The sequence below is a fragment of the Sinohyriopsis cumingii genome, chromosome 2, assembly GCF_028554795.1.
Source record: "Sinohyriopsis cumingii isolate HCF-2022 chromosome 2, ASM2855479v2, whole genome shotgun sequence".
NCBI classification, from domain to species: domain Eukaryota; kingdom Metazoa; phylum Mollusca; class Bivalvia; order Unionida; family Unionidae; genus Sinohyriopsis; species Sinohyriopsis cumingii.
In genome coordinates, this window is record NC_142962.1 from 19,061,171 (window position 1) to 19,078,418 (window position 17,248).

The 17,248-nt window shown below is 34.0% G+C and overlaps 1 protein-coding gene across 8 annotated transcripts in view; it reads right to left on the reverse strand.

The window, feature by feature from the left end:
- LOC149804420 (ryanodine receptor-like) overlaps positions 1-17,248 on the reverse strand; it is a 538,410-nt gene that overhangs the window by 74,958 nt on the left and 446,204 nt on the right. For 7 of the 8 annotated variants that reach the window (XR_016415653.1, XR_016415652.1, XM_089940121.1 and 4 more), the window contains 5 exons: positions 16,498-16,577; positions 13,562-13,723; positions 12,243-12,399; positions 11,462-11,560; positions 8,414-8,499 (listed from right to left, as the gene is read on the reverse strand). Coding sequence is in view for 6 of the 8 variants with exons in the window: in XM_089940121.1 (XP_089796247.1) it covers positions 8,414-8,499; positions 11,462-11,560; positions 12,243-12,399; positions 13,562-13,723; positions 16,498-16,577 (584 nt within the window). In the remaining 2 variants the exon portion in view is untranslated. The remainder of the gene's footprint in view (positions 1-8,413; positions 8,500-11,461; positions 11,561-12,242; positions 12,400-13,561; positions 13,724-16,497; positions 16,578-17,248) is intronic. The other variant, XM_089940097.1, reaches the window with a different exon arrangement.

Sequence of the window (17,248 nt, forward strand, 5' to 3'; positions counted from 1 at the left end):
GAGGGTTAGGAACTGATACATCAAGATGGCATATAATGCAGAGTTGATCTGATGCAAGTTGGTGGGATACCTGGGAGGACCGTAGAATGTTATCATCAGGTCTATGAAGAATCCAGTCTAAAATGTGACCATGTTTATGGGTGGGTTGGTTAACTGACTGTTTGAGCTTGAAAACATTAATGGACTCGGGGAGTTTTGATGTGTTTGGGTTTCCGGGACAGTCAAAGATAAAGTTGAAATCTCCAAGAATAATCAGATTGCCACCTATCGAATTTCCATACTCCAGGAGATTTGGAAACTGCTCCAAAAAGGAAGATTCAGTCAGCTTGTTTTTTCTACTAGGAGGAGGGCAGTAAAGGCAGAAAAAATGGACTGACCTTTGCTCCAGTGTGAATGTGGTTTGGACTAGTTCAAACGATGTGTGGTCAAAATTGAAAGTTGTGGTGTGGTTAAGACGTTTGATCATAGAGTTCTTTGTGATGACAGCAATTCCACCTCTGTGAGAGTGGTGGGGGAACAACTTGATGGAGTAACCAATGGGTGTTAGATCTGCACACTTGGGCTCATCGGTTGATGTTTTTAGCCATGTTTCTGTCAGGAAAAAGATGTCGATATTCTGGTTACTGATAAAATTAACTACTTCTGTGCGTTTTTCTGGTGGTCCTACTGATTGGGCATTGAATAATGCAATATGCAGAGCAGAAGTATCTCTTGGATAGTTGACACAAAGGTTGACAATTTAATAGGGATTTGAATTAGGTTATCTATATTAACGGTCAAATTTTTAAATTGTTGAACTCGAAAGGACATAAGGGAGATAACTGGAATTCTTCTTCCTGTTCTATGCCAGCTAGCTTTGAAACAACATTTCTTTTTTCGCTTCTGTTTCCATTTAAGTAATGATAAATGTAGTCCCAGTTCATTTAGTCTAGAGCACAATGTAGTGTGGAGAGAGAAGGAGTGGCCATTTAAAGCAATTAATGAGGGTCCATCATAGCATAAACGGGTTGGCTGGTGACTATCGTGTGATGGCGGTTTGTTCAACAACAAAGGAAGTCATAGCAGTGGAGCAGAACTTATGATGAAACATTTTTTCCACTTTGGTCATATGTCCCAAGACATAAGAAACAAAAAAACAATTGTATTACATTTGTGATTGCCCTCACTGCATGTTGTAATAAAATAGATAAATAAAATGCTTAATTGATACTAAAAAGAAAGAAGCTAACCTTGTGTTATCATTTATTCCTTTTTTCAACATAAGCATTAAAAAATAAAATATATCCATGAAATCCATATAAGTAGCGTAGGCTTCCATACTGTAGCGTGTATCAATTATGTCCGACACCACACACCACATTGTCCATTGACAGGAACATTGAGAAACAATTGTGTGTGGTTGTGCTCAAAGGTTTGAATATATTATCTGTTTGAAAACTGGAGCAGACAAAATCGCAAACAAGAGGGAAATAGTCAACCGATATCTTGAAGATGCCGTTCACACACATTATGGTGTTGGGTGCAAATAATCAAGACTGAATTATATCCAGGTCTACTGTATGTCAGTATCTCGCAAATACAAATATCATTTGAAAACACATTCACTTGAGTGCAAGTGAGAACCTTTTCACCAGCTCGGGTTACAAAATTATCTTTACTATTTACCCGCAGACATCAATGCTCCTTTGTATTAACTGTAACTACAGATGCCAAGCACATAGAAGCCCTGGTGGTGAATAAACATGACTGGCAGCGAGCAGTTAACTCCTTCTTTGAACCTACTGACAGGACATCAAAGACAAAAGGTTATTTTTATTACAAAGCAAGCCAATCTCAGAAGCCGACTTTGGTTACTTTTTTTGGTAAAGGATATCAATACAAAGGTTATTTTATTGCAAAGCAAGCCAACATCGAAAGCTGACTATGGATTCTGTGAAGTGAGCCGATTTTTTTTTTTTAATATACAAAGACGGATGAGATATGGAAGCAAACTTGGATTTCTTTTCACCTGTATTCACCGGAATTTTCAAAATAAATTGAAACAATGGAACAAATTTATAGTGCTTTGTGCACAGATGTCGATAACCCAGCATCACCCAGAATATTTGGAAAATATAAAATCATGTGCTGAATTCGTGAAGGCCAGAAGCAAATGATTTTGCAAACGAGAGGGGAATAATCAACTGGTATACTGAAGACATCTGCCATTCATGCATGACACGGTGCTAGGTGTAAAATAGCCAAGATTGAATTATTCAGGTCTACTATATGACAGTATCTCGTAAATATAATTCATTATTTGAAACACATTCATTTGAGTGCAAGTGACAATCTTTTTGCCAGTACGGGTTACAAAAGTATCAGTACTATTTACCCGCAGACATCAGTGCACCTTTTGTATTAATTATTACTACAGATGCCAAGCACATAGAATCCCTGTGGTAAATAAACACAAACTGGCAGCCAGCAGTAAACTTCTTTGAACTCACCAACAGGACATCAAAGACAAAGGTTATTTTTATTACAAAGCAAGCCGACCTCAGAAGCGAACTTTGGACTCTGAAGCTGGAATTTTTTTAAAGGATATCAATACAAAGGTTATTTTATTGCAAAGCAAGCTGACCTCGGAAGCTGAATATGGATTCTTTCAAGTGTGCCGATTATTTATTTATTAGTTTTGAATAGACAAAGACGGCTGAGATATGGAAGCTAACTTTGGTTCCTTTTCACTGGTATTCATGAAAAGTTTGAAAATAAAGTGACACAATGGAGCAGTTTTCAAAGTGACACAATATAGTGCTTCGTGCGCAAACTTCGATGACCCAGCATCACCCAGAAGATTTGGAGAAAATAAAGTCATATGATGCATTTGAGAAGGCCAGAAGAGAACCAGATGATTTTGCCAACAATATGATCATTAACCTGGATGAAACTCTAGTGTACTTTGATCTCATTCCTGGATGGACTGATGATAAAATGGGAGTCGAAAGTGTGAAAATTAGCAAGACTAGTGCAGATTTGAAAAAATCTGACTTTGTCCTTGCAGTTTCCGCTTCAGGTGATGTGTTGCCTCTAACAATTTTTCACAGTATGAGAAAGCTAAAAAAATATTCTTATATTGAAAGAATGGATTGCAGGTGTGCAGGAGAAGGGTTGTGCTGATAAGATGCTGCTGCAGTGGATTAAATAGTTTTCTCTCAAGTACACAGTTTTATATTTTTAAAATAAAATTTCAGTTGAAGTGCATTTGTGGCATGCAATTTTTTAATGATATAAAATGTGTCCCACAACTTATGACTCAAAAACAACGATGTGTCCCAGAACACACAGTGCACAAAAAAATTACTTTTAAAATTAATTTATGGTGTCCCAATAAATACGTTGTCCCAACATATACGGTAAATACGATTGAAAATATCTGAGTATTCAACAATGTAACCCTCCACTCCCCAACACTTTCACCTCCCTCTGTTGATTTCCATCCCTTTATTAGTTTTTTTTAAAATAGGTTTCTTGGTAACTCCTTCCCTCACTAATGGTGTGCTTGATGCTTTTGGAGCCCATTGTATGCAGGTTATTGAGGAAGCAGTGTATTTAAGTTTTTGACAAACAAGAAACAGCTGTATCTGCACTGTCTGATATATTATGATTGTCAATGAGTATTTTATAAAGAAAGACAGAAACACTGTGACCCCGCTATAGCATGCTCCATTATAACATGAATTCAGACATAACATGGTCATGGTGTGGCTCCCGAAATTTTATATACATGTATTTTTCTCATAATGAAAAAAAAAACTTTCTTAAAAGAACGAAAAGAATGAAAAAAGAGCATTTTCATTTTGGGGAAGAGATTGCGTATGAATAATACAAAATGATTGTGGCATGGCTCCTGAAATTTTATATTTATTTTTCTCGTACACGAAAAAGTTTTTCCTTCTTAAAAGTACGAAAAACGTGTAAAAAATTTATTCAGAGATTGCGCAGGACTTCGCCAATGTCTCAAATTGCGAATTTTTTCTTTATTGGCGGCAAAATATACCATTTAACAATTTTTTAAATTTATTATTGGCAACATTGTTGGATGTTTAAACTTTTATATACAACCACTGGTTTGGAGAGGAGAAATTCAGAGGCCCCATGAATGGAAGCCTCAAACTTTATACAAAATGCACTGAAATTTATTGATTGTTACATAAACAAATTCTGTGTCCACTTATGTTGACATCTAGCATGAGTAATGTATATTGTGAGATATCTGCACTTATTTGTTTTGTTGACATTTCTGGTGGCAGAGATCAACCCGATGAATCATTATCTCATGATCTATCTTTTGTCTGATTTTCCGCTGCTTGAAAGTAATTAATATATTTACATAGACTGACATCTGTATGTGGATGGTAAGTAAAATTCTTCTTCTTTCCACTCAGAATTTAATCCTTCAGAACACTCACATTTTCTGTAGTAATCCCTGTAATCAGACCAGAACACCTGCGTATATATCATCCATTTACCCTTTTTTAAAATTTCTGATGCATGCATGGAAAACAGCATTACTCCACTACCACAAATGTAAAAATAAAAAGAAAAAAAGAATCTTACTCTTTTGTCTATGCAATAGGCAAGGAGGAACAGTGTCTAAAAGCGACCAAAAGACTGCCAATTCTTTTTTATAAAAATGTACCTAGATAAAATAGTTTGCTCAAATTTCAAAGAAAACAGATTACCTTTGAGTCACTGATTCTTACAAAAACATACTAAGCAAATGAAAAAAAATCAGTCTCAATCATGCAATACAATTATCTGATGTTGCTGCAATAATAAGAAATGGGCATTTGTTTGGTTCTCCAAAGCTGGCCTTTAGCGGTGAATTCAATAACTTATGCACCCCTCATCAAAGAAAGCTGACTACAACCTTCAATAAACACTAAGAACCTTTCTTCAAAGGAAGTCAATACCAAACTTAATTTTAAAAGCAATGGAATCTGAGGGATTGTTTCATTTTCCAACTTGACTCTGCCGTGAAAGTTTCTTTTTAACAGGAAAATAGTTTATGCTTACGAATGCTACCAACAGTGGATTAAAACGCAAACTAACTTTTACCGACTTGGGACGTACTGAAAAGTAAATGTGCTTCATTATTCGTTATGTGATTGTGCTATTTTTTTTCCACTGAATTCAGACCAATATGACCTGTGACAAAATTATGGAATATTTTAAATCTCTGTGTGCATATTTTCAATATAATTACTTTTTGTATTATGGAGTCAATGTATGTGATGAGATTCATGGGTGGGTACACAGTGTTAATACTCTATTCATGCTATACATTAGACATGTATATATAAAAAGTATACATGCATTAATCGCCTTTCCTGTTAACAGCAGTTAACAACTGTGCTTATGTCTTCCACCTCAAAAGCACACATATTTTTCGCTTGTTCTGTTTCTTTTCTCTGTTTTGCATTCTCTGTCTGGATCTCCAGCATATCTCTCTGATTTCTATATCCTCTGTCTGTGTCTCCAAAACATCTGTGATACTGTCATAATTTTTCACTTACTTTCTTCACATTTCCCGAAATTCTTTCAATGGAGTCTTGCAAAACCAAACTACTAGTAACTACTGTAGTGTTTCTTACACATATTCATTTATTATCATTTCATCAATGTGCTCATTGAGTTTATCTATATTGCAAGCCACAGAGAAGCAACCTGGAAATATTACTAGTCCTGTCCATAACCAACTGGTGGTATATTTCATCAGACGAGAAGACAAAATGTAGTTAATGACTCAGTGGTAAATGCAGGAAGACATGAATATCAGCCTTTAGCATGATGATTTAGTTAATGAAACATGGAAAGTAAGCAAAAAATAATATTATGAAACTAAAAAAAGATACCTTTCTGTAGCAAAATAAGTTTTTAGACTCCTAAGCTTTCGACCTTTTCACAAGGCCTTCACGAGAGGAATGACATCTGGAAAAGAGTGACATGATCAACTAAATGTTGATCAGGTGACAAAATCCTTCTGTAAAATGGCAGGAGTTCCAATATGGAATCTCAGTTCCACAATGGCACCCTGCTTCATGATTTCAATAGCTTCTCTGATGTTTTTTGTTTTCCTTAGGGTATTATTCTTTCTACCACATACTCTAATGTTATCCCCAAAAGAAAGTATACCCTGATTCTTGCATTATTCACCAACAGCTGTCAGGGTTTCTCTGTTGGTGTATAAGTGTTCTTAAACTCTTGTTTCAAGGCTTCTAGCAGTCTCCCCAATGTAGTCTTTTCCACAATTATCACACTGGAGCTTATAGACGATTTAGAACTTCTTATTCAAAAGAGTTTGGACTTTTGGAAGTACCAAGACTGAGCAGATGGTGCTATAGGGTTTGTGGTTAACATTAACTCTTTGCTTTTGGAAGATTTTTTTGGGATGTTTTTCTGAGAATCCATCATTATATGATAAATTTCAGTTACACATCTATCTCCCTTATTCTTCAGTGGTTTTTTGTAACTTCTCTTTTCTTGTTCCAGAAACACAAACATCCAGTCTTTGTAACCACTGGCCCTTCAAGTTTTCTTAATATGACTGATCTCCATCACATGGTCTTTCTCATTACTGACAATGCTGTTCACCCAATGCAACAGAGTTCTCTTCAATGATCTCTTATGTTCAAGATGGTGGTTGGAGTTGAAGTTCATATACTGGTCTGTGTGGGTAGGTTGATTCAATCCAAGCATAAGTCATCTAGTGGCTGGACATGTGAATATGTTGCTGCCATTGATGACCAGTCTGAATCTTAGACTAAGAATCAGGATAATCATCCAATGAATTGTCATCAATGACAGTTTCAGAACAAGACCCAGCCTCCAAAGATGAGGCTCTGGTATCCAGAGTTTAGCTGCCCCAGGAATTAGGTCTGTTGATATATGAGTTCCAGCAGTGGATTGATGGAACTCATTCAAATGCATCCACATCAGCAGATTGAAGCTGAACATTTAGCAGTATTGTCATGGTCTTAAAATGCATCCTGTATCTATATACCATGTGAATTCTGTGACCTATCTTTTAAACACAATTCTGTTTTCCTTGACTACGTTTAGTTTTTTGTCTCTGGTGGCTTCAAGGCATCCGAATACCTCTAGATGTCCACTTTAGGAATCAGAAACAGCATGTGTCATCATACATAGCATACTGGAGTTGTAATGATTTACTGAATGCAAACTACTGCACGAGTTATTTATCTTTTCATCAAACACAGATTTGTGAGACGTCATCAGAAACAATTTCCATTATATTTATATGTCACTTGGTTTCTAATATTTCTTTTAATATCAAACAATATGCGATTTGTAGATTAAATTTACCTGAAGTACCTAAAAATCCAACTGGTCAGACAGACTGGCTATTCATTTATCACCCCCACCACCACCCATCTGTCATTAAATTAGCTGACATTAGACTGGTAGGCTGGCAACAGTCACATGCTGTGCATAAGTGCCTCACGTTTTGAGTTTGTTTTCAACATGACTGGAACACGTTTACTGTGCCGTGAAAGTTTCTTTTTAACAGGAAAATAGTTTATGCTTACGAATGCTACCAACAGCGGATTAAAACGCAAACTAGCTTTTACCGACTTTGAACGTACTGAAAAGTAAATGTGCTTAATCATTCGTTATGTGATTGTGCTAACATAAAAATGGTTTTCCTTGGGTAACTTCCCACAAAATCTCTAACTCATGATGAATTGTTCTCCATTTCTCTCTTTTCAGTATTCTTCTTTTCTTTTTGAGAACAGATGGCAATGTTGATTCAGTAGTAGTGTCTGGATTTGTAGACTTTTCATGTGCCTGTAGTGCCTTGTATTGGCATTTTCACTTACGTCCATACATGAATGTCCACAAATGTTTTTTTTCTTCGACATATCATGTAGGTCACATGTAGGTATTTATAAACATATAAGGTACATTGGGAATGTTGTTAAATTTTAACAAATTCAGGGAAAATGTTTGCAAATATACTGCCATAGAATGATTTGTATCACTTAATAAGAGTTATCTATACAAAAATTGTTAAAGAAATTCTGCTCTAAACCACAATAAATTGCTTGAGATATCCAGTCTGTGATATTTTCCCAATGTACATGCAGCACTTGGACTCTATACCTCTTAAATTTCTTTCAGAGAACTGTGTATACTATTTATTTAAAAGACAATTTCATGGGAAGTTTTAAACTTTAAAAGAATGAAGTCCAGTGGAACAGGTTTTCATTACAATGATGCATATTTATTTTACATGGAAAAGTAGTTCAATGACGTCAGTTATAAAAATGTCATACTAATTTTTTAATTACAAACACCGTTCTCATGAACAGATTCACCTGCCTTGTCAGACTGTGTCCATACATACCTGCCCATGTCTTCCCCTATTGCTGTACCACTCCTCAGAGCTTGTATTCTCTGCTCCTCTGCACTAATGCTGGTTGCATGCTGCATCTACAAAGAAAGTATCACATCTGTATACCAAAGTCAAACTGGTGTAGGAGTTTCTACAAACACACATTTGGAAGGGCAAAGTCATATGTCCTACTAAAACATGACAGGTAGATTTAAATCAATGATCATTCCAAAAGGGTAAAGATACCAATTATGATGTGGGACTGTTACATGAAGTTAAAGGGGGGCTGAATAAAGATGGCAAATGGATCTAGGTTACAGGTATTAAGTCTACATGTATAGCTAGGGCAAGTCAAAATACAGACTTGAGGCAGAAGACTCCTAATTTTGAGTCTGATGCATATTGTTCGACAAAACATAACTAAATTCATTAAGTTCATTAGATTCAAGACAAATTATTGACATGAATACCCTTAATCTGGCTATCAGTAGTTTCTTAAAGCCCTGTTTGTAATTTTAGCTACCTGTCAATAGTTTATTTCATATCAGCAGTTTTGAAGAAACTTCACTAAATATATCCATCTGGCTATTTTTAGCATATCCTCTAATCAGCTGGCAGTCCCTCCCACCACTTCTATATCAACCATAGTTTGCAATAAACTGGGCAACAAAGGCCATTAGTGCTGGCTCATACAATAATGGCAGTAAGTCTTGTGACATGAAAAAATAATTGTTTTTTCATGTCCCAACACTCATAGATGCAAAAAGTGTCAATACATAATTGGCAAGATTGCCATATGTCATGACCAGTGATAAGCTATTTTTTAATTAACATGTCAATAAACTGTTATAAACTACTATGATTGCTTTTAAGTAATTATTTTGCATGTGAATATTTTCTAATTTCTCCAATATGAAATAACATAAAGGTAAAACAAAGACTTCATAATTCATGGGCAGCTTATAGATAATCAGGAGACCTCTTAGAAAGTATATGGTACTTTTACGCTGTGCATACAGTGCTTATGGTCACTTGTATCCTTGTTTTTTGCCCAAATATTAGATTTAGCATTTGCTGTTTTTATCATTTTTACTCAATAATATTCTTTTATATTACATTTTAGCTAAACATCCATTGCTATTTTATTTACTTTGATCCACACATTCATTTGTAAGCACTGTTTTAGTGACGTAAGTGATCATACAAAGTTATGTAATATAAATGAAAATATGCCTTTTTAGTTAACTAAGGCAAATAAATATCCAGCATATATTCACATAGCTGTCATATGTTCATTAAAGAATGATCATAATCTAGGTTAAAATTGTCAAATTAGATCAACTAAGATCACCACTGATTTATATTAGCCTTGTGTTTTCCACACATTATTAATTCCACTTTTGATTTTGGCAAACTGATTGTTTATACATTTCTTTTTGTTTATTATCGATGGATTTGTCTTTTGTTTTCCAACAGCAATCATTGCCAGTTAATTGCTTAAAACCTGAAAATGACTTGGGTAAATAGGGAATTTTGTCTGGTGGCAATACTGGTTCCTGTTTGTTCTACAGCATTACTCAACTCAAATTACAAACTAGCAAATAGCAAACTAGCCGAGCTTTTACATTAAAACAATCATTTTCAAAGCATTATTTCTCAAAAGTTCAGTGCAATGGTTCCCATGATTCAATCCAATGGATGCACTTCTTTCAGCACAATGTACATGTGTTGATGCCATGATATAATAAGCTCACTAGATGTGTGTGTTCACGCAAAGACTATTTTGAAATCTAGAGTGAATTGAGAAAGATAAGATACCATGCATAACAGAATTCTTTATCATGTACCAAATTTACAGCCATCACTGGTATAGTTATTCAATGTGTAATTGCTTTTTATCTCCATAATATTACACAATTACTGTAGCCAAATACACGGGTACTTTTTAAGGTCACATACATCAAAGCAAACTAGCAGAGTTTTTACATTAAAACAATCATTTTCAAAGCATTATTTCTCAAAAGTTCAGTGCAATGGTTCCCATGATTCAATCCAATGGATGCACTTCTTTCAGCACAATGTACATGTGGTGATGCCATGATATAATAAGCTCACTAGATGTGTGTGTTCACGCAAAGACTATTTTCATTGTTGTTATACTGGTACATCATTTTAATGAGTTAGGTACTTACATTTTAATGCAAACCCCCATAATTACTGGTGACCTTCATCAAGTTTAATTCAATAACGCATGCACTGACAATAGTAAACAATAGCAAACCCAAAAGGAGAGGTTGCTGTTACTATGGGTACAACATCCTGCTAATTCTCAATTCTTGTCATCATCCAAGTAAATTATTCATATTGCAATTAGGTAGAAAGGATAATAAAACTGAAGAAAATTCAGTATATCTATTTATTTTTGAACAAGTTATATTAAATTATATCATATCCATATAATAATTCATAATGATAGTCCCTTAACAACCATGAAGTCATTTTTAAAAAAAATGATGTTATAATCGATAAAATACTCTGATCAATCAGTAAAAATAAAAACACTTAAGGTGTCACAGAACTTTTATAACATGAAAAAACTGCTGTAACTTCATGTACCAACTATTTAAAGGTCATAAAAGAATTATTTTTGAAAAGAAGTAATGGTATCCCAAGATTTAAAATGTCATAAGATTTGCCATCATTCCAGTACCCTCCATCTCGTCTCTTATCCAGTGTGATAATAAATAAATACAAATGCTGTCTTATACTTGTCAGTGGTTAATAACAAGATTAAACTTGCAGTCTTTACCTCACTCATCCAGATGCATAAATTTAATGATATTGAGTATTCTCAAGTGCTTCAGTAATAGAGCCCAAGAGCCTAATTTATTAATAGAACTCTGGCATGTTGCTTCTATGTGGAAAAATAATTTGCCTTTAAAATGAATACACTGAACTGTAGTCTGTATATTTACCAAATAATGCATCAAATACATACATCTGTATCAGTTGTGTACATACCCTGCAAAACAAATACTTTCTGTCTTCCTGTACGCTTACCTCAAATATGGTGTCCTCACAGAAATTAACAAAGCTCTCCAGCTTCTCCTTATCTCCACCCTCATTGACCACACTGTGTAGGAAGGAACGTTTGGATTCCTGGAAAACAGTATCAAACAGCTTGCCAATACAAATTTCATTCAATGGTTTCAAGAACTTTTCAAAAATGACAAAATCTGCTAAGGACCTCAAGTATACCTTCTGGTTGCTAGTAACTACCCAGTGTAAACTTTTGAAAATTGGGCATCATTGCTCACATCTTGATTTTACCAGTATTGTAAAACGCAGTAAATCCTTCCAGAAAAGTCACCTCCCCTGACCATGTACACCTCATATCCAACCAGTTTCTGGTTTTTCCTTCACTTTATCTACATATTTGACCTCTTCTAAACATCAGTCTCCAATACACAGTGAATAATAATAATAATAATAATAATAATAATAATAATAATAATAATAAATATGAATGCATGTACATTTAATATTGCATCAGTACAATCTTGGCTATATACTGAAAAGCAAAAGCTTTAAAGCAAAAATTGGTGATGACAGAACACCTAGCTAAAATCCTCAGTAAAATAAATCCCTCCAATTAAAATTTTCAAAACCTCAAGGCAATCAGAACAATGATATTGCCCAAAAAAGGGTAAAATTCCTAAACCATAAAATCAAAACCCTTCCAAATATATTGGATAAACGAAGTGAATCCTACATATATCTTCTTCCAATCAAGAATATTAACGAAAAAAAGGGCTGAATGAAGTCCAACTTATATTAATACCTTGATCTGAGGTTTTAGCCACTGGTCAATATGCGACTGTTTGATCTCAAAATAGACTCTTTCAATCCTGTTGGCGCTTCCCAAGATCTCAATGCGGCCCAGGTACCGCTCAAAGTAGTCCAGTACACACCGGGCCTTGTCCAGGAATCTTTCCAGTCTACAATAAAACACATATAAAAAATACTTGACTTTCAACACATCTGTGCAAAGATAGATGCTGTAAATCACAAAGTATTTAGAAATGCAACATAAACCTTTCAAAATTAAAACCTTTTGTTCTATACATGTAGCTTTCAAAACAGTCCCTCACATTCAAGGATTTTTCAAGGTTGTATGATCCTTGCAAAGTGATTGCTATTTTGGGCATCCATCAAGATGAGTGTGACAGAAACTGCATGAATTCTTTATTATTATCCACGATAAAGAATATTATGCAGCCAAGGAATATTCAACACATCATTCATTCACATAAACTCAATGCAGAGCAGAGGAATATTCAACACATCATTCATTCACTTAAACTCAATGCAGAGCAGATAAATATTCAATACATCGTTCATTCACTTAAACTCAATGCAGAGCAAAGAAATATTCAATTCATCATTCATTCACTTAAACTCAATGCAGAGCAAAGAAATATTCAATTCATCATTCATTCACTTAAACTACTGCAACTTTATATGGTAACTACCTGTTTCATGCATCCTTTCACTTTGTAATAATGTATAATTTTATTTATTTTTATATTCATTATCTTTGGAAAATATGTAAGGAATCAAAATTCTGAATGTAAAAAGTAAAATATTTTGTTCATTCATAAATAACATTTAACAATGAAATATGTTTTGTTTTGATATTAAAGCACTTCATAATCACTACTGAGTATTTTCAAGCTCTTTTCCAGTAATTTCTTTTGAGCTGACCTTTAATTCAAGCACTTTTCAAGGTAGCTACCAAACTTCAAGCATTTTTCAAGATTGTACAAAACTTGAATATTATAATTTGTTTATTTTCAAGAGTATTATTCTTCATGATTTTGCACATAAAAAATGACAGGTTATCTCTTTTTTACAGAAGGGATATGTAGCATAAAATGCATGAAATAGAAATCTCAGTAGAAAGGATTGATAGCTGCATTATTTGCTCTTTTGTCAAACAAATTCATTTGTATAAAATTTTATCTAGGGCGACATGCATGTAAATTTTCTAAATCATAAAAGTTGCAACGACATGCATGTAAATTTTCTAAATCATAAAAGTTGCAATCTCCTTTCAATATCATTTTTTTACATGGTCAAGTTAGTTTAGACAAAACTGACCTTGGGTCATTTGGCATATGTTCAGATAGATTTGTCAGCAGGACGGCCATTGTAAAGCCGATGTCCTTGGCTGGGTTGTGGAAACGGTCAGTAAACTCCTGGAAGTCAACTTTACCATCTTGGTTGGCATCCACACACATCATGATGTACTCTATTTCTTCCCTGTGCAGAATTACAATGGTGAGAGTTATATGTTGTATACTTGGCATTGCTGTTGTTGTTTTGGTTTTTGTAGGAAACCTGTGACTCATTCATTTTGATATATGATCCTGTACTACTAACAATCATATACATATTACAGTCTACAAAATATTTGCAAAAACATATGGGAGAGACTCCAAAGCTTAGAGTTATCACTGCACTAATTGAGTCAATTAGCTGTCATTGCACAATACTGTATTTCCTAATTGGGCTAATCAGCTGTTATTGCACTCAATTGTACTCCCTATCTGGGCCAATCAGCTGTTATTACACCCTACTGTAGTCCCCAATATTTGTTCTCTGAATGTTCCTTGAGATCTGCAAATGAGGACGAATGTTACTTGCATTAAACAGAAAGCAGAATTAAAGCCTAAACAGAAAATAAATTGTTAATCAAGTTCCAACTCTTGGCTTTGGTGTTAATCAAAAGCAAAACAGGCATGATTTGCCTAGTTCTGGAAAAATCACTTGTACTAAAATATCCAGTCATTTTCATTTTAATGCAAGTATTATCAGAAAACCCAACATAAACTTTCTGATTCTTTTATATGTTGTGTTCAGGTTTGTGACAAACATAAAATAGTCTCTATCCATTTGAACTTATAACTAATGCACTGGATTTCATAAAAAATGAAGATAAATGAGGGGGAAATGTACAATAATATAGTAATACTTTGAATACAATCAAAGGGGAAAGCCATAATGAATACATACATCCTTTTAATAATCAAGCATACCAGAATCATTCATACCAAATTATTGTATGCATCAAGGAGAAAGAAGTAAATAAATAAATTACCTGATGTATATTTGAAGAACAGTAATACAGTAAAACCTGTCTTGAGAGATCACTGATATGAAAGATCACTGTCTTGACAGACCAGGTTTTCCATGCATAGATTTATTGATTACATAAGTGTTATGACCTGTCATAAGACCACCCATCTTGAGAGACCATTTCATTTTGGCAGAAGGGCATGGTCTTTAAACCCAGGTTCTAGTGTAATGGCAATGCTCAATCTGCTGAAGAATGAAAAACTGGGGGAGAGGGGCTATCAGTTCTTGAAAAAGAGGCTAACCTTCATGCAAGACATCTAGGTCTATAAGATAATGTTCATATCGAACAGCATTAGAAAAGGTTAATGCTATGGTATTACAAGTATTTGCTGTAATGGAGATTTTAAATTGATGGGAAAAGGGCATTACCTGAAATGACAATAAAAAATTAAAATGTTTATCTACACGTAATAGATCATGTATCCACATATACATTCTCCATATATATATATATATATATATATATATATATATATATATATATATATATATATATATATATATATATATATATATATATATATATATATATATATATATATATATATGGGTTGCAGAGCTATGCTGGTAGCAAGAAGTGTGAATGATCAGGGTCATATGGACTGATAGACAGCGAAGGTGAATACTACAGGACTTGTGCATCTTAATGCAGGGCAATATACTTCAGTAAGATGTCTGACCTCCATTTTCTAATTATTGTTTTTATATGATGTTTGATTTCCACTTCTCTGAATATTGCTTTAATATGGTGATATGAAAAATAATTATTTAAGTAAGGCAAATTTAATTCAAAGTTATTTTAGAGTCATATATTTCTAACTGATATACTGTAAATTTTTCCCATCGGATTACTGAAACCAGGCTGTCCTTAAGTGGCAAAGAAACTGAAACAAAACAACAAAACTCAATTACAAAGCATCATAAAGTATCTTAAAATTGTAAAAGATGTCAGTATGAAAATGAAACAAAAATATAAAGAAACTGTATTATTGAAGCAAATCAGGTAAAACAAAATTTATGGTAAACAAAACCAGGCAGCTGGGGTCCACGATGAACCCACAATTAAAACATTGCTGTAAAATGTGACATTGACCCCTAGGTCATAAGAGGATAATCAGTATGTCACTTAATGAATTGTCCAATGGATGAACAAAATTCATTAAGGGGATTAGAAATGTTAGCAAATGCAAACACTTTAACCAAAACCCTAAGGCATTTCTATGACTGTGACCTTGATTCAAGTTCAAAGTGGCAAGCATGCATATCACCAAATGACTTCTCTTAGCTTCATTTTTATTTATCCAAAGTATGAACAAGATCCATCAAAGGGGTTTAGGAAAATATAAGCAAATAAAAAGATAATTCAAGCAAAAGCTTAAACAAGTTTTCTGTGACAGAGACCTTGACCCAAGGTGAAAAGGCCAAGCATGCATGTCACAGAATGAACTGTCTTAGCTTCATAATTAGAACATATCGATAGGTTTTGGAAATATATGCAAATGAAAAACTTGAACAAAAACCTTAAGAAACTGTTAGTGAAGCTGTTATGTTTCACCTTTTGCTGAAGTGGGCTCAACAATAAACAACATACAGAAGCTAAATTTAGGGCATACAAAACAAATGAACTGAGGGTTGGAAATAAAACAGGTTTTTTCTTCAATAGTTTTAAGAACTGAATATTTTACTGTGTACTCATTTCAATACTTTTTCTAAGCTCATGATGAAAGTTGGAAGCAATGATAGATGGCTAACCCAAATAATAAATAGTTTGTATATGCCTTTGATTGGTTTTCAGGTTAAAATAAAACAACCAAACATTGGACATGAATTTCATATAGTACATAACAGGGACAGGATCCAAGCCATGGGTCAACACCATGCTCATGAGTGTAACTTACTCTGTATACACTTTTTGGGACTCAAGGGCACGCCTGAACTCCTTGTGAGATATAAATCCATCTTTGTTTGTGTCAAACTCCTACACAAGGAAGATTTGAAATGTGAAGAAAGATAAACTATACAAGAGCAAAAAGAGATAATATAAACTACAACACAGACCAAAAACTGTTTGCTAGAAGCTGCTTATTTGATCGGTGATCACTCAAATAACATGATGTCCTTTTCTAACATTCACCCACAAGAATCTGAATATCAATAGGGTTTACCAAAATTTGTGTCAATACAATATTTCTAAGATGTACTGAACTTATTTTGTTTTCACTAAACTGATATTTTTATAGTACTATTTAAAATCTTCAACCAAAGAAAAACTGCAAAGTAATTAGATTGCATGTTTGTCAGTCTGCACATATTATTTTATAAAGGTAATTAATGAGGGTTCCCAAATATTACCAGAACCAAAATAATGGCCAATTTCCACTGTCCAATATATATAAAAAAATGCAATTGATCATATTTTTCTAATGATAAGTCTATGTTTGATGACATAACAACCCCTTTTGTACCAAGTTCATACATTTTTATGCAAGAAATTTAAGTTCTATTACAATACTGTCCCAATTTATTTATAACTGGGATTATTCTGAAAGAAATACAATTAAAGTTGGCCTCCCAACTACCAACCTCAGGCTCCCTTTTATTTAACTGATTTTAAAAAAAAATCTGCGTGTGTTTAAAACAATGTATCTG